The sequence below is a fragment of the Topomyia yanbarensis genome, chromosome 2 (genome assembly GCF_030247195.1).
Source record: "Topomyia yanbarensis strain Yona2022 chromosome 2, ASM3024719v1, whole genome shotgun sequence".
Taxonomy (NCBI): domain Eukaryota; kingdom Metazoa; phylum Arthropoda; class Insecta; order Diptera; family Culicidae; genus Topomyia; species Topomyia yanbarensis.
In genome coordinates, this window is record NC_080671.1 from 339,840,185 (window position 1) to 339,865,762 (window position 25,578).

Below are 25,578 nucleotides of genomic sequence, written 5' to 3' on the forward strand. Positions count from 1 at the left end.
TGTTACTGTAAATTATGGTCAAATTACTGTTACTGTACATTTCGACACAGATCTTTCATTAGGGCCTAAGTCGCAATGTACTCAAATGGAGAAAAATCAGTTTCAATATTCGGCGAAGGTTTTCTAAATGTAGTTTTTATTGTAGGTATAAATTACTTTATGACCGTGTTTTTCCGGAAGCATTTTTCGTTAAACCTTATGACAATATAACAAAGAATTTAATTCCTATGTGCTTTTAGTGGGTAGAAACTAAAAAAATGCTTACGCCCAATTTGCATCCCAGTCGTGATTTCGCCCTTCAGCAACCACCATTTGCGGAAGGGCTAAACCGTGTACATAATTTTCAGAAGGGCGCGGTAAATGGGCTAAACTGACTCTGTCTTGCTGGGTGGGGCTGGGTAAATGGGCGAGCTTGACAGTATACCTTTTAATAGGGCTCAGCAAATGGGCGCATAGAAATCCAATGTAAAAGAAAGGGCGCGTGAATCTTTTCTTCAAATTTCATGAAAATATCGAAATATTCGAATGTTTATGTGCAACAACTATCGAGTAGACATCTCGACAAACATATGATTACGGCCTAAAAGCCAACTGTCAAAATCCACTTTGAATGGAAATTCCGGACAAACCGTTACACGCCAATCACAGATGTTGGTAGTAAACGAAAGAGAAAAGTTTTCTCTTTCATAAACTGTTGTGAGCTGTGTTCGACTAGTAACGGTTTGTCTGGAATTTCCATTCAAAGTGGATTTTGACGGTTGGCTTTTAGGCCGTAATCATATGTTCGTCGAGACATGATCATAGTAGATATTGCTTATCATTTATATAACAGAATCGTCGTTTATTCTTTTATTTGTGAATAATAACCGTACGCCCGCTTCTGTCTAAAAATGTAAGTTTGGCCTTTATATTCCATATGAGAAGAAGGGCCTAAGTCGAAATCTCGAAGAAAATGCATGTTTCGCCGTTTTGTTTTCTTTAATTATACATCGAACTAAAAACCATTTTAACTAATTTTCACCTCAATCTTGTAGTATTTTTGTTGCATAATGTCGTAATAGCGAAAACGCAGTTTGTTTACATTTGCGATTTAAGCCCTAATGAAAAATCTATGTCGATTTCTATTCTGGCTCCCTTTGCTTTCTGAAAAATATTAACAACCCCAATTATGAACAGAAAATATTTCCTTTCTTTATGTATCATGAACAAAAAATATTAACTATCGAGTTGTAAAATTTAACTATTGCACTGTCAAAATTAACCATGCTCAAGTCCAGAGCAGGATTATTTTGCAAATAACTTTTCACAAAAAATTAAAAATTTTGCCAAATGATTCACAGCCAAAAGTAATCGAATCTGGCCACCCTGGTATCCATATTCGGAACCTTCAGGCAAAACCGCTGGGCATTATCAATGACAGATATTTTGACGTTTTCACTGCAAAAAAAGATAAATAAAGAAGAAGATGCGATCAAGCGAGCGAACCAGCAGAGCAAACGGTGATGTGTGTGCTGATTGGTGAAAAAGTGACTAGACAAAATTTTCTCGTCTACCTACAAGAGTTTAAAGCAGTCTGCTGATTCATGAGAAAAACAGAAAAATCTGTTCGCGACGTGTAGAAACCAACAAAATAAAGCGATAAATCTTGTGCGTTGTTGTCTGCGGACAGCACGATCACATCAGTTTTTTACGGAGAAAAACGAACAGTCGAAGAAGAAAAAATCGAATTCTGTTGCGTCGGGAACAAAAATCTTTAGGTTACTCGCCTTCCGTATATTTTCATCGTCTCGGCGAAACGACAAAAAGCAGCGAAAGAAAGTGCGACGAGCGAGCACTCACTCGTACAGTGAAAAACAAAAGGCTTTGTGTTTGCCTATTTTCTCGTCGTGGGACAGCGAAGAAAAACGGCCTCTAAAGTGGAAGTTCAACAAGCAAAGAGGAAGCAGTCCGATATGGAGCTCACACCGGAAGAAATTCGAGCGAGACGTTTGCGGAAGCTGGAAACAGGAAGTAGCAGACCTCTGTCCGTACCAACCGTCAACGTCCTGGATGGTGGTCAACAGCCGGAGCCCCCCAGCCAAGTTGTTCCCGTGGCATCGGCTCCCAGCGAGGAAGGTAAGTCTTTTTCGTAAGGGCCTACAGGGAAGTGCATCGAATTGTGATGCGAAACGAAGTGCTTTGTATTTTGGAATTTTATTTTTGCCTGTGGGCAGTGCAACAGTGAAGGATGGATGACCTAGTTTTTTTAGATTGTACGGAGTTGGTGAACCAAAATTGATTTCACGGCTGAAAGTTTAATGCGTTTTAAAGTTTTATTTTTTTTTTTTTTTTTGATGCGTCAAAGAAAAAATAAATTTATTTTTGAGTCGCGGTGGTAAATTGTTTTTAAATCAAATTTGAAAAAATGAAACTAAAAATTGAAAAATAAAACTCGTTTTGCATTGACAAACACTTAATTTGATAACTGTCCATATTGATTGGCAAAATTCGAACAGGAGCCACGTGACACGCCTTAATTGCGATTCTCTGCGCATTCCTCCATGAGCCATAAATTTAAATATTATTTTTTTTAATTGAAATTGTTCATAAACATTTCGTTACTTCAACAAGATTGTTTTCGTGTGGGATACTTATATATTAGCTCAGTGCATTTTGCAGTGATTAATTTTTCACTGTTTGAGAAATCTCCGATTCCACTCGATTCACAAGTATATTAGGATTTGCAATTTTTGTACAACGTATTCCACCAAGCAAGAATTGGCTTGTTTTGTTGTTTTCTTCGTCGCTAATTTATGTCTGGCTTCCACAACAAGCTCAAAATATTTTTATTTTTTACGTTTCAATCACATTTGACCAGCTCTATAATTGGCAAGAGCAATTTTTTCTGAATCGCTGAACCCAGCCTGCGAAGGCGAAACAATATTTACGTACTACATACCTACTTAAGAAAAAAAAATTGTCAACGGAACACAATAGTGAGTGATCTCGAATAAGCCAAAGAAATCCTAATGTCGACTGGAATTTGGCCTGTTATATATCATAATCGTCACTGCTGCCAATCGAGCTTCCAAACTACAGTTGTGTTTTATCTAGGTACAGCTTAGTGATGATGGGAGGCGCACACAATCGACCAATTATAGTCATGTAACAATCGAAGTTTTAGGTAATTGTTTACTTTAGCTACTTTTCCCCCTGTAAGTGGAAAACATGTTTTTCTTTCGTGAATATGCTAGTTTAGTGTTGTAGATTCATAAAAATGAGGCGGAAAGCGAAAATTTGTAATAATTCATTAATTAGCTTTAAAGTAAGTTATACCTAATAACTTTGTTCATAGGGTTATTGTGCTCCCGAAAGTAAGGTTTTTGGCGAAGCTAGTTTAATGCGGCTATGCCGCATAGCCGTAGTCCTCGTACTCGTCATCGGAAACGTAAGCGAACCTGTGATCCACTCGTTTGCTCGGTATACTCAAACATAGGGGCTATCCCTAGTTTAAGTCCGACTGAGCGGTAGCGAAGTCGGACAGCATGAGAAAAAAATCGATGTGGCGTAGCCACATTAGGCACTAACAATGTTTTATTTAGTAACAATAGGATTGTATTCATCGGCAAAAATTAAATTATTGTCACTGCCTAATGTGGCTACGCCACATCGTTTCAATTGGGTGCTGTCCGACTTCGCTGCCGCTCAGTCGGACTTAAATTAGGGATAGCCCCTATGTTTGAGTATACCGGGCAAACGAGTGGATCACAGGTTTGCTTGCGTTTCTGATGACAAGTACAAGGTAGGCTCGTCCAGCGGATCCTCAGCGGCTTTGCGCCGCTTCGGATCCTTGGAGTCGGCTATGCGGCATAGCCGCATTAAACTAGCTTCGCCAAAAACCTTACTTTCGGGAGTACAATAACCCTATGTGCAAGGTTAGTAGGTAGAACTTATTTTTAGTCTCATTAATAAATTATTAAAAATTTTCGCTTTCCGCTTCTTTTTTATGAATCTGCAACACTAAACTAGCATATTCACGAAAGAAAAACATGTTTTCCACTTACAGGGGGAAAAGTAGCTAAAGTAAACAATTACCAAGTTTTATAATACGCTACAAAACATGAGCATGAGAATCAACGAATGGTGCCTGAGTGTAGCTATCCATCCTCAATGTGCACGTTTCGAGAGTTCTATACTTTGAAATAGCAATAACTGCGCCGGCCACGTCCTTACAGTCATCGGAGAAGGAAAGGAATGTTAGTGTAACAAACAGAGCTTATGTAGAATATTGTTACAGTACAGCTGCTTGATTTTCATGAAGATCTAACAAACGGTGCGGAAAATATCTTTTTCGTTTTCGATTTTTGTTCGTTTCTCTGTTTAAGTTTAGAAAAGGTTCTCCGTTTAATATTTTACTGTAACGTTAATCGATGTGATCCAAATCATCACATTCCTGTGGTTCGGGTGGAACATCGCGACATAAATAATGCAGCGTTATGCATGTTTACAGATTGTTGACTGAACCTTTAATCTGTTAGGAATAAGAAATTATATGGTTGTTAGCCATTTCGAATAAGACCATTGATCTAACTGTATATTCTATGCTTTGAAAGACATTTGGCATAACACTCGTTTCGAATAAGGGTCAATGAGTTTATGGTACGAAAAAAACTTGTCACAATTCATTTAGATTTCAGTACAGATTCATATAAATGTTCAAAGAATTGCTCTTGTTTGAAAGAAGAAATCAATCCTTATGTTTGAGTAAATCGGACAAACGAGTTGATCACCAGTTTACTTGCGAGGGCTATTTGGTTACAAACTGTTTTCTGGGCATCAAACTCCTTTTGAGATTTAGCATGCGGTGGTTTAAACGATGGAGATGATGATATCGCTAATAGTTTTCTGATCTCACGTCGTGTCCGAACTCGCTATCGATCGCAATGATATAGAATGTGATGACGATGGGTGCATGGTGATGTTTAATTTTTAATGACACTGATATGAGCAACGGTGCGATATGCAATTCTTCGTTTGTAAGACCCCGAAAAATCGATTTATTATTCGTCATTTTATGAACTGACCAAAGCACCGAAAGCTGAGAGAATGGCTATAGAAGCCCGCTCGCTTGTTGGACACTAGTATTGTGTAGTGTTCTTTTTCTTTAGTTGGAATTGAAACACTAGTAAACAGTAAAATATCTTATATGTATTCGGGTTAATGACATTCGGGCAAGTGGTTTATTCGATTTTATGGCATTCGGGTAAATGGTCCATTCTGATCAATGACACTCGGGTAAATGGTCCATTCGGGTAAATAGCTTTCGGGCGAACGTCATTCGGGTAAATGACTTTCGGGTGAATGTGATAGAACCCGTGAAACATATAGACACAGCAGTTCCGATGCACCTAACTGCGAGTAAAATGAGTGAACCTGAAAGGTAAATTTCGCCCATAACGAAACAACACAATCGCGATTGACTTTACGTAGACCCATCTTAGACTTGCAGTGTGTGAGGTGCCTTGGCCAAGGCAGAATACTTCGCAGCAAAGAACAACATGCAACATGAGGTAGAATATGAAAACGTCAAGATCCCCGTGTATATGGACCTTGATGTAACAGAAATACGCCTCCATGATCTGGCACCTTTTACTAGCACAGATTATATTAAAAGATTTATGTCGAAGTATGGAGAAGTGGAATCCGTCTCTAACGACACTTGATCAAGCTTTTTCCCTGGCATTCTCAACGGTTTTCGGGTTGTGCCAATGCGTCCGGACCAACCTATACCGTCTTATTTGACTTTCGAGATCAGGGGCCCTATTCTCACAGTCACGTCACTTTCCAAAATTTCCTTCTAGTCACTAGGTGACGTGACTGTGAGAATAGGGCCCCAGATCATGGCACTACCAAACAACCTCGGACATCTGCTGATACACCACAGACAGCCGGCCAAAAAATAAATGCCAGACAAACAATATTCCACGGTATCCCAAAGCCAATACCGTACGCAGGGAAGAAATAAGTAAGGCTATACGAAAGTCACACGAAAACACAAAAAGCAGCAAACATCTAACAGCGACAACCAGAGCCATTCTAGCGATGGCGATATGGGCGTAAATACAAGCGAACAGACAGACAGAATGATCAGCAAGCGGCAGAGGGTACACCTGACCATCGCTCTTCACTATGAATGAAAATTAATAGGGGAGACCGAGGAGATTTGAAACAAAGGCGAGTTGAAACAGTGCCCATTACTAGATTCAACAATAATGCATTTGTTTTATTTATATCGTGCCCTCAAATCCTCGAATATACGATAACGACATTAAATGAGTGGTTGAGTATTTACGGTAAACACACAACAATGATCAAAAGTAAGTGTTATTGGGATTCTTCAATTCCGAGAGCAGATCCAGGTTTAGTGTGTGATCAACTTCAGCTGGAATATATTTATTTCAATAAACTTAGTCTAGCATAACCTCACTTAACTCACAATTTTTTAGTGCGAATTCAAACCACCTTCGGCACTACGGATTACTGCTTGAGATTTTCACGTAATACCTATTAAGAATAATGTTAGCATAACGTGTTTATGTAATATTGAAAAAATGGAAATCCCTTACTTGTGCTTATTGAATAATTCAAGCATTAAATGTGGCTCATATTAGTCACATAGGATTCTAACCCCAAATCGATTCTGCGACAAATTAATTGAAATTAGAAATAAATTTTTACAAACTAGAAGTAATTTTACCTCTTGTAGTCGTAGTTATCGCGGAAACAAAATAGATTTTGGTTAAACACGCTTGATCATTACCATTTACTTCTTCCCTCTATCTTCTCTTTTTTATTTTATCTTATTTCGTAGCTAGCATTTATATTCCCTTCTCTCATGTCTATTCCCACACAGCATGATCGATCAGTGTAGGGTTACCAGTCATGTTCGTGGTAACATCCCGGCCCCCGTAAGACTGCGTGTATGCTGCAGTTTTACCAACATCATTAATATCTAATACAGCGAGCTTTACGACTGGACGTCGAAACTCACCCATAGATGTGGAAACTACTGCCTGACGCACTCTGCCATCCTTAGCGGTGATCGTTCTTGTTATGCGTCCTCGAATCCAATCACCGACTGCCACTGGTTTAACTTCCTTAACCCTTAAATGCGCAATGTTGTTTTAAAACAACATTGCGAAAAACCATCTCAAAATTATCATAGTAACGTATCAAAGCTGTGAGACAATTTTCAGAATATTTAAAAAAAATTGATTTGCGCCTTTAAGGGTTAAACCATTTAGTTCTCCGTGTTATGGTTGGTAAATATTCCTTAGTCCAACGTCGCCAAAACGTGTCCAACTGATGGCGAATTTGATTCCACCCTCCTTTAAGCGCCGCATCAGTTGTAGTTAGCTCTGCAGTAGGCTGTTTAACTCCGCTAGAACTACTTTCGCTATTGGACTACCGCCGTGAGCGGTCGGTCTTGTAGCTGCACTAGCAAGTAATAGTATAATTTTAAATCCGAACTCTACTATGCCTACCTTTTCGTCGCCGTCCGCTGCCGTTCCACATGAAGTATTGCGAATACTTACCTGCAAGGTGGATTTTTGGATTCCTGCCAATTTTGGACTGTAAAATTAACACAACGTAGGACCTAGACACCAGACGTATCAAATGGTGGTTTGGAGTCAGCGACTCTTGGGCAGGTGTGTCTAGAGGCATGTATGTCAAGGGACGTAAATTGACTATCGCCTCTGCTTCGGTGACCAAAGTGAGTAACCCTCGTCATCTAAAAGTCGACGAGAAGAAATTTGAGACATCGCCGTCTTAATGGATCTCACCAGTCTGTCCCAGTAGCCCCCCATATGCGGACATGCAGGAGGTATAAATTGCCACTTGCTGAACGTGCTAGTAAACGTGTCTGCCAATTCTGTGTTGATTTTGCTCACCTGACCTCGTAGAATGACATCGACTCCCACAAAATTCGTCGCGTTGTCGTTGTAGATTTCAAGTGGAGCTCCTCGGCGACAAACGAACCTTCGCACACTTTTTATGCAAGCTTCGGTGGTCAGGTTGTGAATCACTTTTACATGCACGGCCCTTATCGTCAGACAGGTGAAAAGAGCTATCCTCCGCTTTACCTCTCCTCTTTCTTGACGCACCATAATAGGCCCGAAGTAGTCCAGTCCTACATACGAAAAGGGACGAACGAAGGACGCCAACCTGGAGGCTGGTAGAGGTGCCATTCTTGGCGTTGATGGTTGAGCCCGCTTGATTCTGCAAAGTTGGCAGTTCCTCGACATGCGCCTTACTGCAACACGCAGGAAAGGAACAATAAATCGTTGGCGGACCTCGTTTGTAATCGTTTCTGGATTAGCGTGATGATATTTGTAGTGATAATCATTGAGAATCAGTTCTGTCACTCGATGATTTTTTGGCAAAATTACTGGACATTTCGCTTCTGATGGTATGTTCGATGCTGATTTAGCTCGACTGTCCATAGTTCATCTACTGCTAGCGAATACGTATATATCGAGCTACCTTTGTCGATTGTTTGAGCTGGCATATCTGGTGATTGAAAGCCTTTCTCTAATGCCAGGATTTCATCCTTGTAGAACTCTCACTGCACGACCTTCCAAATGGCCCGTTCTGCATTCTGCAATTCTTCCTGTGTGAGACGAAGGACGCAAATCTCGAATCCAGTACGTTTTACTTTCAGAATGTTTATGTACCGCAACACATACGCCATAGTTCGAAGCATGGCGGCCCATTTCGAGAATCGATTATAATCCAGTAGCTGGCTACGATTTTGAATCGTGTGGTGCGTGAAGCACGATCGGATTTCCTCATCTGTACATAATGGGGTTACAAACTGTTGAGGCCATTCAGTTTCCTGATCGTCACGTAAGGAAGGCCCTTTGAACCAACGACTGTTCCCGTCAAAATACGGCCCTTTACCCCATTTCGTAGCTTCGTCAGCTGCATTCATTTTGGATGGTACTCATCGCCACTGGCCTACTTCTGAGAGCGATAAGATTTCACCCACTCTATGCGCAATGTACTGCCGATACTTTTTGGGGTCTCGATTGATCCATGCTAATACCGTAGTTGAGTCGCTCCAGAAGACGGTTTTTGAAATTTCCACTCGATGATTTTCCTTTACAAATTTCGCTACTCGAGCTCCAAGTACTGCAGCGTTTAGCTCAAGACGAGGAATGGAAATTGGTCTAAGAGGATCAACCTTTGATTTCGCCGTCACCAGAATGGTAGTGGCCGTTCCATCGTCGATTAAATATCGGAAGTATGCTGCACACACATACGCAGCTTCGCTAGCATCAACGAATACATGCAGCTGGATATCCGTGTACAGGCGTGATCTGATGCCATGGTAGCATCGCGGTACTCGAATTTGGTTGACCTCTGGTATCATCTCTATCCATTGCAGCCACCTTTCGAAAGCGACATCGTCGATCCAGTCATCCCATCCGACTCTAGAGCGCCAAATTTGTTGAATCAACACTTTTCCATGGACGAGTATTGATGTAAGCAGTCCCAGAGGGTCGTAGATGGTCATAACACATCTGATCATCTGTCTTTTTGTTGGTCTTTTATTTTCATCTATGAGCAGCTGTACATCAGCTCTCATTTTTGCAGAGAACCCGAGCGAGTCGTCTTCAGGTGACCACAGCATTCCTAAAACTCGTTCCGAGGACTCACCACCGCCCAACATCCGATCCTTTATCTTTTCATTCGATGATCCGGACCGCATGCAGTACGGGAGAATTACTCAGCCAATTGCGTAAATCGAATCCCGCTTTGGATTGAATCCACTTTACTTGCCAGGCTATTTCTCGTGCCTCTTCAATCGTATTAAAACTGTCGACATAGTCGTCAACATAATGGCCTTTCAAAACGGCCTCGGCTGCCTTTGGAAACTTTTCGTTGAATTCCTGTGCGTTTTTGTTTTTTATATATTGCGCAGAGCAAGGGGAGCACGTTGCACCGAAGGTGGCTACGTTCATGAGGTAGATTTCAGTTGCTTTTGACGGGTCTTCCCTCCAAAGAAATATCTGCGAGTGGCGGTCGGCGGTCCTTATTTGAACTTGGTGAAACATTTCTTTCACATCTGCGCTCACAGCGATTGATCCTTCTCGAAATCGAAACAGCACTGCCGGAAGAGATACTAACAAATCGGGACCTTTCATCAACATGCTGTTCAGGGACACACTCTCGACCTTCGCTGCAGCATCCCAAATTAGCCGTACTTTATTTGGCTTTTTTGGGTTCACCACAGTGCCTACTGGGAGATACCGAATTTTCCTCGGGTCAGCACTCTGTAATTCTGCTTCGCTTGCACGGTGAGCGTATTGCTTTTCTTGATATTCCTTTATTTGCTGGTGAAGATTTTCCTTTTAAGTTGGCTCTCGGGTCATTCTTCGTTCAAGACACTGCAGACGTTTGAGAGCCATATCATAGCTATCAGGAAACTCAAAACAATCCTGCTTCCACAGCAGTCCGGTCTCATACCGGTCGCCAACGCGAATCGTGGTGCTTTCCGGGATTCTCGCTTCTCCTCCTCTGATTCAACTCTTATAGCTTTAACTCCGAGATCTTCCTGGCAGATGTATTCCCTAACGACCAACTAACTACAACTGGCCTTAAGCAGTGTTTAATTGGGCGACGTTGCCTGTCTCGTCCACACTTTCTCGGTGTTAAGTCAGACCGGATCAAGTCGCAAAACATAAAAAAAATTAGATAATGATAGTACTGGATAAAGGATTTCTTCAGCTACATTTAGAATATGTAACAATAAGCATGAATTATGACGATAATATAATGTAAAGAATGCTGCGAATAAAACTTTAAACTCGTGTAGCAGTTGGAATTTTCTTTTTTACTCGGGCCTTCATTTCTAGAACTACACAGCTAAACCTTCACATCATACTTCATAGCACACATATTCAGCTACACATCCGGCACGACTATCTTTGCCACTATTGTCATCATATTCAATACAGAAAATCAAGAGAACACACGTTGTCGGGTGTAATTGAATTCTTTTTTTTAAGAACCGCAACAAACTTCAGCCTATCCGATATCTAAGGCTTCAGATCAGAAGTGGGATCACCGCGATTTAGGAAAATCGTGATTTTCGGCAGAAAAAGATTTTCACTCGAATTTTGCAATTTTCCGGAACGTGCTCAGCCGCCATAGTGGGACTACGCCACCATGTCATCTTCTGACGAAACTGATGCAACCACCGTTGGACAGCGAACCGTTCGACATATGAAGAAAAAGACTCCCCGGCTCACAGCTACCGTTACGGCAACAACGAATTATGTGCCACAATTAGTTAATGTGAAAAAGGAGAACAATTCCGACAGTGGACGTCAACCGATTCCTTCCAACGTCAGAGTATTCGACTACAGAGATATGGAAACGGATTCCGATACCAGTGACGCTTTTGCCAGCATTTCTTCGCGTGCAACCGCCGCCTCGGGCGCAAATGAGAAACGTAATGTCCGTTCGCGTCACCCGATTCATGAAACTTTCCTTCATCCGCTGGAGGTCGAACGATTGATACCACCATTCAATGGCAAAGACGGAAGTAGCACCGGCTGGATCAACAAAATCGAAGGATACGCAATTGTGTATGGATGGTCAGCTCGATCTTGTTTACATTATGCACATTCAAGATTGACAGGAACAGCAAGAAAGTGGTTTGATGCACAAGAGAAAGCGACACTTTCAAATGGCGCACAAAAGCCGATGTACACTTTCAAATGGCGAAACGCATACGAATGAAAGGCGAAGACGAAGAAAGCTACGTATACGACATGCAGCGCATTGCGAAAGAAGGTCGCCTATCAGAGGAAGCTGTCATTTCTTACGTCATTCGAAACATCAACGATGACAAACTACAAGAGCACCTGATGTCAAAAGAACTGTATACAGTGGACGGGCTCATCGCTTGTTTACAACGTTATCTTCGCTTGAGAGCTGTTGTCAATACACGGTATAATGTCCAACGGAAGGATGTCGTCAAGACATCATCATTGAAGAACAATGAACAGAAGGATAATACGGAAGAACAAAGCGACGAGCAGACCCCAGTTCGACGATGCTTCAACTGTAACGAAAAAGGACATCTATCAGCGAAGTGTCCGCTACCCCAGAGAAAACCTCGTTGTACAAAATGTGAAAAAGTGGGTCATCTCGATGCAGACTGCGTCGCTACGACAACACCTACAACACCGAAACCAACGCTTGAGGCGCCGCAAGTTAGGTTTATGCAGGAAAGTGGTCCAGCTAAGGACACAATCATCACCACAGAGCCTTACATCTTAAAAGTGGACGAAGGAAGTCGTCGAACAGTAATGATTCTCTTTGGTACTCGATGCAGTACGTTTGACGTACTTTTGGATCTCGGATCCCCGGTAAGTCTGATCAAAGGTTCAATGTTGCCATCTGATTTTGACTATTCCCTGAACGTACCGCCTGGAGATATACTTGGAATTAACGGCACGCGTTTAAAGATGTACGGATCATTTCGAAGCTCGATCATTGTTGGAAATCGCGTTTTTAGTACTTGTCTCGTTGTCGTACCGGACGACACGATCTCGGAAGGAGTCAATGTCCTCTTGGGCCGAGACTTTATAAATGGTAATGGTATTGCAGGAATTCTTTTCGACCGGAAATCCTCGGCATCGCAATTCGATTCACAGCTTGATTGATGCTTATGGTAACAGCGATGACTGTCTTTGCGTACTGGTTGGGGATACGAATGTCGACTTAAACGTTGGCGACGTCGACGAGACAAAACAATTGACATCGACAGTTGAAAAGATATTTCAGGAATGTTATCTAGACCGACCCAAACCTGATGAACCTTTAGTGAAGATGGAGGTAGAAATTAACTTGAAGGAACATAAACCTTTCACTGTACCAACCGCAAAATTAAGTGTTTTTGAGAAGCAGGCGCTGAATGGCATTATAGAGGAGATGGTGCAAAAAGGGATTATTAGAAAGAGTCAGGCTAATGATTATTGTCTCGTTGTATTGGTTCGAAAGAGGAATAATACGTATAGAACGTGTGTAAACTATAAACCACAGAACAAGTTAGCGGAGCGTGATAATTTCCCGATGCCAGTCATCGAGGATCTAGTCCTCAAGCTACGCGATAAGCGTTACTTTACCAGTGTAGATTTAAAAAAAACGGTTTTTATCATTTGGATATTGCCGAAAATTCGAAAAAGTTCACCTCGTTTGTTGTTGATGGTGGGCAGTACGAATTTAACAAACTTCCGTTCGGATTCGCTAACTCACCCGCTGCGTTCGTACGTTACATTAACAAAGTTTTAGAACAATTGATAAAGTCAGGAAAAATTTCAGTGTTTATCGACGATATACTAATTAGTAGCGATACCATCGAAGAACATTTAGATTTATTGCCGTCCGTTCTTAAAACGTTAAGTGACAACCACATTAAGCTACAATTGGAAAAGTGCTCTTTTCTAAAGACTACCCTCGATTATCTCGGGTACAACATAACCTACAACTCGATTAGTCCTAGTGACCGTCACATAGATTCCGTACACTCTAATCCGATTCCCGTTAATGTACATGCACTTCACCGCATCGTAGGGCTTGTTAGCTACTTTCGCAAATTCATACTGAACTTTAACAAGATAGCGCAACCGTTGTATGAATTGCTGAAAAAGGATGTCCAGTGTAGGTTTGAAGACAAGCATTTAGTTGCGTTTGAAGGACTGAAGGCTTGTTTGATCAGAAAACCGGTACTCGCAATCTATTCGCCGTATTTGGGGGTATTTTGCTCCAACGCCAAGAGCAAGACAGTAAGTTTCACCCTGTTCTTTTCTACAGCCGAAAGACTACTACCGCTGAGTCCAAGCTGCATAGTTTCGAATTGGAGACCCTTACTGTTGTGTACACCTTACAGCGTTTCCGTATGTATCTGTTCGGTTTGAAATTCAAGATAGTCGCCGATTTACTTGGAACAGTTCGAATACATAATAGAACACCGTCCTGGTGAGCGTATGAAGCATGTAGATGCACTGAGTCGCGTTAACATATTGCTTCTTGAGACCGGTGAGAAATCGGTTAATGATTTGTTTTCTAATACGATCTACGTGGCGCAGCTTCAAGATCCTAGTATCCAGAAGATCAAGACTGCCATTCTGAAAGGAGAGTTGAAGGATTACGAGGTTAGGGACAATATTGTTTACATAAGGGAAAAGAAGAATAGATTATTGCTTTATGTGCCAGAATGCATGGAATCGTCTGTGATATTTCGTTATCATAACAGCATGGGACATTTTGGTGCGGATAAGGTTTGTTCACAAATTCAGCGTATGTTTTGGTTCCCTGCAATGAAGAAAAAAGTTTTGCATCATGGAAAGATGTGCATTACTTGTGTCGCCTTTAACCCGCGAGACAAACAGTATGACGGATATTTACAGAATATTGAAAAGGGCAATATTCCATTTGATACCATTCACGTCGATCATTTAGGTCCGCTGGAAAGTACAAAACGTAAAAACATTCACATTTTCGCAGTTATAGACGGTTTCAGTAAGTTTATTAAACTCTTCGCTACTCGTACCACTAAGACTTGTGAGGTCATCAAAGCGCTTCGTTCGTATATTATTAATTACTCGAAGCCGAGGAGAATAATAACAGATCGTGGAACAGCTTTCACTTCAAAAGAGTTTGAGACATTCTGTTCTATTGAAGGTATAGTACATGTATTGATAGCTACCTGTTGCCCTAAAGCAAATGGACAGATAGAGCGTTACAACAGGGTACTAGTTCCGTTATTAGCAAAGCTAGTTGAAGAGAGGAAAATGTGTTGGGATGATGTCTTGTTTGAGGCAGAGTATCTTTTAAATAATTCAACAGATCGATCGATAACAGTCCAGCAGTCTTGTTATTTGGTGTCAAACAAAGGTTACACCCAGAGTCAGATATCCTGGAAGGTATTAACACAAACGTTGATCGTGACCTCGAGAAAATTAGGAACGAAGCGGAGGAAAAGATCAAACAGCTGCAGAAGTACAACAAATTAAAGCACGATGAAAAATGCAAGCGTAACACGGTGTATCAAGAAGGTGATTTAGTTGTTATTAGGGCGGTAAAAGTGCCAAGAGAAAATAGCAAGCTTAAAGCCAAGTATAGGGGGCCGTATCAGATTCGAAAGGTTCTCGACAACAACAGATACATTGTGTCGGATTTGGACGGATATCAGGTGACGAGCACGCACTTTGATGGTACGTTTGACCCTCTTAATCTAAGGCTGTACCGCCAGGCAGTTAATCGTGAAGGACCCGTTTCTTTCGCGTTGAGTTGTTCATCGGACGAATCAGACTTTTACAGGTTTCCCTAAGAATAATAATGATGCTTTGCAATTGCCATTTGTGCGTTTCAAATCAATGTTCGTAATATGTTGATATCTTATTCAACATATTACGAACAATCTTCATCATCATCAAACTTTACTATATATAACGTCTATAAATTATCATTATTGAGGCAAAGAACTCTGCTAGTGTATATTTAAATAAGCCAATAAAACTCCAATCATAAAAAGTATTTTTCTCTCTGTTGCAGTGCCCAGTTCGACATCCTCCAATGTCGAAACGAACAACGGCGATGCCGAATCAGCCAACAGTACCAGTGGTAGCGGTGAATCTCCCACCAAGATGGAAGAGGACGTTCCACCAGTGATCGAAGCTACCAGTCAGGCTATCGGCAGTCTGGAAGCGCCACCGAACTCCGAGGACAAGAGTCGTGATGAGGCAGCGAGCCGCGAGGAACTGCAACAGATTGCGTTTCGCATCATGAATATCAACAGCCAAATTCGTTACTCAGATCCTCGATTCTGCATAGATGGCGCGGTAATAGAGAGTGCCATGGAAGCACTGGATGCAAAGAATTATCGCGAGTTTTGTGCAGAAGTGATTACCGAAGTGGTGAAGGATTTCTACGAAGGAAAACTAATCGATGCCGGTGGTAGTGGTGCATCCCTCTCGGACGGTTGGAGTAATATTCCACCGAAGAAGGTGAGACCAATCGATATCGATGATGTGTTGAAGCGGAGCGGAAGTGGTAGCTCGGCAATGGAAATCGACAACGAGATAGGGCTATGTTCGTCGAAGCCCACCATAAAGGCCTTTAGCTCGAATCGTGTAGCGGCGTTAGACTATCTCATCAACTGCTACTGCCGAGCGAACGACGAAGTGTACAGCTATACCAAAATCAAAAAAAGTAAGAAAATGTATTTGGCTGAGATTCTGCCCGAATTGGCCGCAGTCATCCGACAGCAAACGCTCAAGTATGCAATTCTATTGACAAAGAATCGTTTCCAAAATTTTGCCCAAATTGATAACCCCGCTAAGTTGATACTGGAGAAATCGCCACTGCTTCAGTTGATGTACGAGAATAAGGTTGGCTCGACATAATTTTTGCATCAATCGTTATTTTTTAAATTATGGTTAATATCTTTGTAGGTCCCATCAGACTTTCTGACAAGCCTGATGGCTGAATCACGTAAAAAAGAAACCGATTTCGAAGACATCTTCACCATCGTACTCGACGATCTGTATGTGGACATGCAAAACGCGATCTGCAACGAAAACATAGTCAGTGATGCGTTAAATCGGCTCAAGGAGCTGGTAGAAATAAAGGTGGAAAATACGAATCCAATATGCAATCTGATTGTGAAACACGTCGTTTTCCTGCCAAGACTGACACTAGACAAGTACGCTGCCAGAGAAATATCCAAGGTGTCCTTCTTGGCACCTTTTCTGTCACTTTCGGTGCTACTAGACGAGAACCCAAAATTTGCTACGCATCACTTTTTGGAAAACGTTTGCGACCGAACTTTAGCGGCCTCTTTCCAATCACTGCTCGGCAATACCCGAAAGGTATTGCATCAAATATTTCTCTCTCTGCTGACCAACTTGGACAGTCGTCAGGAAGTACTTAAATATGTTTCGGAGATTCTAAAGACGAACCACAAACGAATTCAGTACAATGCTGACGATCGGTTTCTGGCAAAAGACGGTTTCATGCTAAACTTTATGTCCATTTTGCAACTGTTATCAGTTAAAATCAACATGTCTAGAATAGATCCGTTCTATCCGCATCACCCGGAAGCCTTGATTGATATCGAAGACGAAACTAAACTGAAACTTTCATCCCAAGAGTATAATGACTGGCTAGAGAAACTACAGTCGGAGAAAAAATGGGAAACCCCGAAGTTTGTCACCCATTGTTGGTTCCTGACACTACATGCCCATCACCTGGGAATCATCCCGGCGATTCAACGTTACAATAAGCTGCTGCGAGCTACCAAAGAACTGCAACGAATGGTCGATGAGCTAAATTCCAGCAAGAGTCAGTGGGAGAACACTCGACTCGCTCGCAGAAACAATCAAGTCCGGGATCGTTGTGTCAATCAGATTAACAAGCTCTCCAAGGCAAAGCTCGGTTGCGATATTGCCGTCATCGATCCGAATGTGTTGGGTGCCTGCATGCAGTTCTATTCGTCTGTTTGCGAATACATGCTGTACCAGATCGAAAACAGACCTATCGAAGGTCTATTCGTCAACAAACAACCGCCTTCAACGTTGGTGGCAAGTGAGAATTTCTGCTCCCTGCCCGAGTGGTACATCGAAGATATTGCCGATTTCATTTTGTTCTGCATGCAGCATAGCATTGAAGTGGTCGATTTCGTGGACAATTCGGTCATCACCTGGATTTTGACGTTGGTATGCGCACCGCATCTCATCAAAAATCCCTACATCACTGCCAAGTTGATCGAGGTTAGTTCCAAGCTGAATTATCCACATAACTATAAACTCGTTGCTATGCTTTCGTTACCCAAAACTCTAATGGCATCGTTTACCTTTCAGGTTCTGTTTGTGACCTCACCAACAATTCAGACGACATCGCAGCGTCTCTATCTCCAGATTATCAACCACGAGCTGGCCCAGACGGCCCTGGTAAGTGCCCTTATGAAGTTCTACACCGACATCGAAACTACCGGCCAAAGCACCGAGTTCTACGATAAATTCACCATCCGCTACCACATCAGCCACTTGTTCAAGGGACTCTGGGATAGTGTGGCCCATCGACAGGCCATCGTGAATGAGTCGAAATGTGGCAAGCAGTTTGTCAAGTTTGTTAATTTCTTCCTGAATGATACCACATACTTGCTGGACGAGTGCTTAGAGTATCTGAAACGAATCCACGAAACGCAGGTACTGATGATGGATGAAGCTGCCTGGAGTGAGCTCGGCCAGGAAACGCAGCAAAGTCGTCAGCGGCAGTTAGTACAGGATGAGCGACAGTGCCGATCCTATTTGACGTTGGCAAGAGAAACTGTGGACATGCTACACTATCTTACAATCGACATCAAGGAGCCCTTCCTACGACCCGAGCTAATTGATCGTCTAAGTTCAATGTTAAATTACAACCTACAACAATTATGCGGTCCAAAGTGCAATGATCTGCGTGTACGTAACCCTATGAAATATGGCTGGGAACCGCGAAGACTACTCAGTCAACTGATTGACATTTATCTTCACCTGAGTTGTGATGAATTTGCCGCTGCGCTAGCTGCCGATGAGCGATCCTTTGAACGACATCTCTTCGAAGACGCTGCTAACCGGCTAGAACGAATGGGTATCCGAACTACGATGGAAGTGGATAAGTTCCGAAAGCTGATTCGTCAAGCTGCCGACATTTATGTACAAAATCAACAAAATGCGGATGAGTTTGCTGACGCACCGGATGACTTCAAGGATCCTCTGATGGACACGCTGATGATCGACCCAGTGATACTGCCTTCCGGGACCGTCATGGACAGGTCTATTATAACGCGGCACCTGCTGAACAGCAATACAGACCCCTTCAATCGACAAACGCTCACGGAGGATATGCTCATACCGGCCACGGAGCTCAAGGACCGCATCGAGCAGTGGATCAAAGATTACCGTGCGAAGAAGAAACAATAAGACTTGAAGTTTTATATAGAAGCAGAACCTTTTTTTCTAGGTATCGATCGCTATGTGACAGAGGGCAAAAACTCAAATACTGAATTTAAATGCTAGAACGGATATACATATAGACGTATTTATATAAATAGTACTAAGATAGGATTTTCACAAAATCGTTCGTCCTTTCTATCGCTAGCGAAAGGTTGCTGCTGGTGGTTGCGCTATTATTTTTTCGTTAACTTATGAATGAATTATGAATCACGATTACGAATAGCTGTCGAAGTCTTTTTGGCTGCTGAAGGAACAACTTCCATTCTTTGTTCAGTGATGCAACCAAAGACTGAAAATCTCATAGTCGAAACGAAGCCACTGCAATAAACAAACTCGAACCATTTTATCTCTATAGTTTTTTTTTATTAAATAATTTTGGTTCGTCTGGTTCGTTATTTTTGCTGCTGATAACAATAGAAAGAAAGAAGCGAGTTGATGGGAGTGAATTGATGGGTACCCCGTTTCTGAACAATGTAGCGTGCATAAGCAAATAGTACTCTTAATAAAAATCAATAATAAAATTATCTTACGAGTTCACTTCTTTATGACTATTCCAAAAACCCATTAAGGAAGACACCAATCAAGCGACATTGTTCGACAGAGAAGGCTGAAAAAGGAACACCAACCAGAAAAAAACTAAGGAAAGTGATAAGAGAAGAGAAGACAATCGCGTAGCCAATTTGATCCAGTCCTAACCTCAATATTGAACCAGCTTCTGATTGGTGGTTTTGCCAGTCAGCGTTCATAATATTTTCAAACGGGATGAAAAACAGTGCTGCTGAATTTATTTTGGCTACTTTTCATACACATGAACATTTCATGCAAATTGAATAAATACCCTGAATGACGATATAACTACGTGTATTGTTAAGAGAGACACAAACATAAAATTCAATTTTTAAATGCAGCTAGTATTGTGAATTTTTGACAGAGAGTTGATATTTGATGTACAATTATTTTCAGCAATTGTGAAAAACTTGCAAATGGAATCTGGCAACGATGGATGCTTGTTGTCTTTGGAATGACGACAGGGCCTGGTAGATAAAATTAAGAAGAGCAAGCAGCCTGTTGTCGTCTCTTCTCTTAGCGTAAAATTAGGACTGGGATTCGAAGTGATGACAAATACCAAACAAGCAACCTATGCACCATCAGTTGCATTTTTCGGAAGAAGGAAAAAATGAGTGGGTTTTAGCATGTAAGCGACGGTTCGCGCACGGAAAAGTCAGAAAACGAGATTGACCAGCTAGGCGGAATCGAAGAGCGACAGCAGATGATCCCGGAAAATACATCAACATTGCAACATGAATCAACAGCCTAGTCAGAATGATGCAGGAAAGGAACGAAAAGCGGAATGGCTCTCAGGTTTGATGACGCAATTTAAAGTAAAATCTACGTCTCACATTAAACATTCTTTCAGGGTCATGGCCACTGCAACCATTCGACGATTCATTAACGAATAATAAGCGTAAAGCGGAATGGATCCGATTTCGTGATCAATGCGAACGCATCGTTTCTTGCAAGGCGCCTGTGGATTCCATCACGAAGCTAACCGGGTTAAAAAATTTTGCGGGAAACTACTTATTGACTATAATTGAAATGCAAGAGAAACTTGTTCCGGGGGGTTCGGAAGACATCTACAAAGCAACTCTCACAGCTCTTAATAACTATTTTAATCAAACTTGCGACACGACGAAAGAGCGAATGAAATTCCGCGAACTGCAAATGAAAATGACAGAACCGTTTTCTGATTGGGTGTTACGCTTGGGAACTCAAGCAAAATTCTGCGATTTCGGTGAGCTACAGCAACGGGAAGAAGAGTTCATTCAAGCGTTGTTGAGAAGATCGATTCCAATGATCTCAGAAAAGTTATATGAGATATCCAGTATCTTCAACAATAACTTGGAGAAAATCATTAATCATGGAAATCATCTTGATTTTATCAGATCGGAAGCTCAGGAAGCAACGTCAACAAAAGTGACAGGTATGCTAGTGAAACAGCAGTCGAGGTGAAACCGTTGAATGCTTTGCATTTTCATAAGCCAAGATCCGCCCAAAATCGTTACGAACCCTATCGTAATTTTCGTTCTGAGCGCGAACGATCTGGTTTGCGACATCGCACGTGGAATCCACAAACGCATATCGTGCACGGCAGGGATGCTGTATTTAATTGTTCGAAATGTGGTCGAACTCATGGACCAAAACATTGCAGAGCTTTTCGTGTAAAATGTTTCGGATGTGGGAAATTAGGTCATTACGCCGAGTTTTGCCGATCTTCAAATAACAATGGTACACACCACAGAATCCAGACTTATGCCGATCACCCTGAAAAAGTAAAAAATGAAGCTGGCAGAATCAACCAGGTAGATAGTGAGCAATCATAAGATATTTAGATAGGTTCAAGTAGAGAAAATTAATCCTGCTAAAGAAATAAATCAGTTATAAACTTTTGGCATTTATTTATTTATTTATTACAGTTGATTACTGGAAGTAAAAACGTCGCACGAATGACCGATGACCCTAGGTATATTGATTGCACAATCGGAACTGAAAGCCTACAATTCATGATTGATTCTGGGGCTACTGTGAATACAATCACACCCCATGTATGGGAAAGGATTAAACGAAACTGTCGTACTGTAGTTCAAGATCTGGTTATCCATCCTGAAGAAGTTATAAAAAGTTACGCAAATCAACAAACACTGGATATCGAGTGCTCCTTTAAAGCTTATATTAGCGTTACGAACGGCCATCACCCGTTACAACTTGCCAAGTTTTTCGTAGTTAATGGAGGCCTGATATCATTACTCAGCTATGAGACAGCATGCAGTTTGGGTTTAATACATATTGGATATCAAGTCTTCGATGACTCAACAATCTGTAGGGTCACAGAAGGCGACATTTCTAAACCATGTATGTCAAATCCGACGGCCAAACAACAAGATTTTCCTAAAATTCCGATCGACGGCGTTAAATTTAAAGTTGACGAATCAGTGTCACCGAAACAAATTATCCGGTACAATATACCAAAGGCATTCGAAAAAGATACAAATGAAAGGTTAAGGGTTATGGAAGCTAAATGAATTATTGAAAGAGCAGATAATGAGAATGATTTAATTACCTATATTTCACCTTTGGTGCTAGTTCCGAAAGGTACTAACGATTTTCGGATTGTCGTAGATTATCGAGCAGTCAACAAGGCAATTATTCGCGAACCGTATCCCATGGAGAAAATCTGGACAGATATTCCTAACGGTGATGGGGTTTTATTCTTTACAAAACTGGATCTAAAAGATGCATACTTTCACATAGAACTGCATGAAGAAGTTCGTCATCTTACCATTTTCATGACCGCTAATGGCTTGATGCGTTTTAAACGACTACCATTCGGATTGTCATGTGCCCCAGACCTGTTCCAGAAGGTGATGGAGAGACTCATGATTTAATGCAAAAACGTCATCGTGTATCTAGATGATATTTTAATTTACGGTCGAACATTAGAGGAACTAAGGAAGCATGTGGAAGATGTTAAGAGAAGGCTGACCGAGAACAACCTTACAATTAACGAGGAGAAGTCAACGTATGACCAGACAACGGTAGACATTCTCGGCTTCACCATTGATGGTACTGGAATCCTCCCGACGAGAAAGAAACTCTCAGATATACAGTTGGTCGAGAGGCCCAAAAATGTTCATGAACTTCGTAGTTTCATTGGGATGTTAACCTTCATTAGCCCGTCCATTAAACATTTCTCGCACAGAACCAAGCCGTTACGAGATCTGTTAACGGTAAATCGAAGTTTCACATGGGATAAAGCTCACCAAGAGGCGTTTGACGAGCTAAAGCAAGCTGTAGAATATGATTTGATAAAAAGAGGATACTTTGACGAAAATGACAAAACTATCCTTTAGACAGACGCCTCCCCTTGGGACCTTGGAGCAACAGCGCAACAGAAGACATGCTCGGGAGAATATTATCGTTTGTGCATCTAAAAGTTTAACGTCAGTAGAATGTCGATATCCACAACTACATCGCGAAGCCTTGTCCATCGTTTGGGCTATGGAAAGATTTTCCTATTATCTTCTTGGACGGAGTTTTATTTTAAGATCTGATAGCGAAACTTTAATGTTCATGACTAAGAATAAATACCACAAAGATGTGGGTAAACGAATAATATCGAGATCTGAAGGCTGGCTGCTTAGAATGGATCATTTTTGTTATAAGTTTGAACACGTTGCAGGAAAGGATAACATTGCTGATGCTGCTTCTAGAATGTGTGTCAAGCGAAACGATAAAGAGTTTGGGGCGAAAAAGGAACCATATGAGCTATGCAATGTAACAGCCAACCCTGCTACCCTGAATAAGGAACTTTTAGCGATGACTAACAAAGAAGTTGCTCAAAGACGAAGACCTCCAGGAAGTCATTAAATGGCTCAACAAAAGTGTTAAATGGCCAGCTCACATTTCGCAGTATCAAGCATTTCAAGGAGATTTATATATGCAGGGTGATTTACTCATGAAGCAGGAGAAAATGCTGATACCCAAAAAAAAACACTACGAAGTAGAGCTGTAATGTTAGCGCACCGAAGTCACCCTGGTATGTCCACAATGAAAAATTTCCTAAGACAAGGATTATGGTGGTCAAAGATGGACCGAGAGGTTGAAGAGTTTGTCAAAAGCTGCCCAGAATGCCAACTAGTTACTACAAACAGTCATCCTCCACCCATCACGATGACTGAACTTCCTAAAAATCCGTGGGATTATGTATCAATGGATTTTTCAACCGCTTCCGATCTGCATAGTTGGAAAGCCTTAGTCCTGACTGATAACTACTCTCGTTTTCTTGTTGCGATTCCTATGGACAAAACCAATACCGAAGCCGTAAAAAAAGTACTTCACAGGGTTTTCAACACCTACTACATTCCAAAAACGTTGAAAGCAGACAACGGGCCGCCTTTTAATAGTGTAGGACTCCAAACATGGCTAAAAGACAAATAAGGCGTAAAACTTATCCACAGTACTCCAATGAATCCCACAGAAAATGGTCTCGTTGAAAGAAGTATGCAAGGTATAAATAAAATCTCAGCTATTGCAAAACTTGAAAAGCAAAATTGGAAAGATGTTTTGGCTGACTATGTAGCTGCGTATAACTCGTGGCCACACCATGTGACAAAAGTACCGCCAGCGGAACTCATGTTTGGAAGAGCTGTCAGGAGCCTGCTACCGGATGTGCGTACAGATCGACGAAATATCATAGATGATGAGTTACGTGATCGTGACAAAGAAGCGAAGTTCACTCGTAATTCCAGGGAAGATACACGACGCTGTGCCCGCGAGCCACAAATCAGAGTGGGCGATACCGTGTTAGTTGCTCAACAGAAACGAGACAAGACTGACTCATCGTACAAAAATGCGTTCCACAAAGTGGTACAAATAACTGGGGCTGGTAGAGCGGCCATTGTGGATATGACGACAAACAAAACATATGACAGAAATGTTAAAGATTTGAAGAAATATGTTAAAAAGGACGAGTCGAATTCCATTGGTGAAAACAAAAAGCTGAATTACACCTTGCATCTCTAATTTTTTTTCTCATTTATTTATAGTAAAACAGCGGGACGATGTACCGGAATCATCGACACAACCTCAACGCAGTTCTAATCAAGGAACGTTTATCTGAAGACCAGTGCATTGAAGGTCAAGAATTGAACGATGATGAGCCGGTTCCAAGGCGACGCAATGGCAGAACAATAAAACGACCACAAAGGAACATCGACAGTTTGGAGCTTGAAGGCTCGTCTCTCATTGTTTGCCAGGGGAGGATGTGGTATCTAGAGATTAACGGGTCCGTGTGTCTGTGAGCAAAAACACAGACAGTGTGTTATGTCAGTGAGTGAATAAACGGTTGGAGGTTACTCCACATTGAAATAGGATATTATAAGGTATTTTACATTGTAATTTCTAAGATATCACACCCACCTCATAATTTGGGGCAGCTCCGATATCAATTTGAGAGGCACTGAATTGATGGAATATGCAGTACAAAACTGAACATACTTAAAGTAGGAAATCGCCTAACAATTGGACGAACTGACAGAAAAGAGATGATAGATATAACTCTCTGCTCTGACAGTATTACGCATGAGTTGGCAAACTGGCTCGTACCAAATGAGCTCGAACCGTTGTTATCTGATCATAAGTACATCGTCTTTGGTCATTTACACGTCTCGCTAGATATCGTCACTTATCGTAATCCCAAATCTACGAATTAGGACCTCTAGGGTTTGGTGACCAAGTTTCAGGGATATCTTCCGACGGTTGAATCTCTACGTGACTTGGATGAGGTTGTGGATCAAAAACAAACTCACTCATAGTAGCCGCAAACCAAGCGGCTTGCACGGTTCGAGTTATGCTTGTTTCTAGAGGAACACCTTGGTGGGATACCGAACTTGTTCGACTCAAAAAGTTATGTAGAAGAGCTTGGAATCGCAGAGGCAGGGACGGGTCGAAGGTCTTTAAGTTGGCTCGC

General features: G+C 41.6%; 3 protein-coding genes across 3 annotated transcripts in view; all 3 read left to right on the top strand.

The window, feature by feature from the left end:
- Positions 1–25,578, top strand: part of LOC131684057 (uncharacterized) — a 249,954-nt gene that overhangs the window by 112,353 nt on the left and 112,023 nt on the right. The window lies entirely within an intron of this gene.
- Positions 1,471–19,576, top strand: LOC131680631 (uncharacterized). Its single transcript, XM_058961346.1, has 9 exons — positions 1,471–2,115; positions 11,336–11,590; positions 11,749–12,645; positions 13,375–13,838; positions 14,004–14,207; positions 14,963–15,375; positions 15,590–16,445; positions 16,509–17,825; positions 17,916–19,576. The coding sequence occupies exons 1-9, from the start codon at positions 1,953–1,955 to the stop codon at positions 19,017–19,019; spliced, it is 5,673 nt and encodes a 1,890-aa protein (XP_058817329.1). The 5' UTR covers positions 1,471–1,952; the 3' UTR covers positions 19,020–19,576.
- Positions 19,692–21,466, top strand: LOC131684059 (uncharacterized). Its single transcript, XM_058966585.1, has 2 exons — positions 19,692–20,414; positions 20,470–21,466. Exons 1-2 carry the CDS (start codon positions 20,354–20,356, stop codon positions 21,060–21,062), a joined length of 654 nt encoding a protein of 217 aa, XP_058822568.1. The 5' UTR covers positions 19,692–20,353; the 3' UTR covers positions 21,063–21,466.

Excerpts from the sequence above, each read along its gene's own strand:
- LOC131680631 (XM_058961346.1), top strand. The coding sequence starts at position 1,953 with ATGGAGCTCACACCGGAAGAAATTCGAGCGAGACGTTTGCGGAAGCTG. Across the intron at positions 13,839-14,003 it reads CCAACGCCAAGAGCAAGACA|TTCGAATACATAATAGAACA; the intron begins GTAAGTTTCACC and ends TACTTGGAACAG. Across the intron at positions 16,446-16,508 it reads AGTTGATGTACGAGAATAAG|GTCCCATCAGACTTTCTGAC; the intron begins GTTGGCTCGACA and ends ATATCTTTGTAG.
- LOC131684059 (XM_058966585.1), top strand. The coding sequence starts at position 20,354 with ATGAATCAACAGCCTAGTCAGAATGATGCAGGAAAGGAACGAAAAGCG. Across the intron at positions 20,415-20,469 it reads AAAAGCGGAATGGCTCTCAG|GGTCATGGCCACTGCAACCA; the intron begins GTTTGATGACGC and ends ACATTCTTTCAG.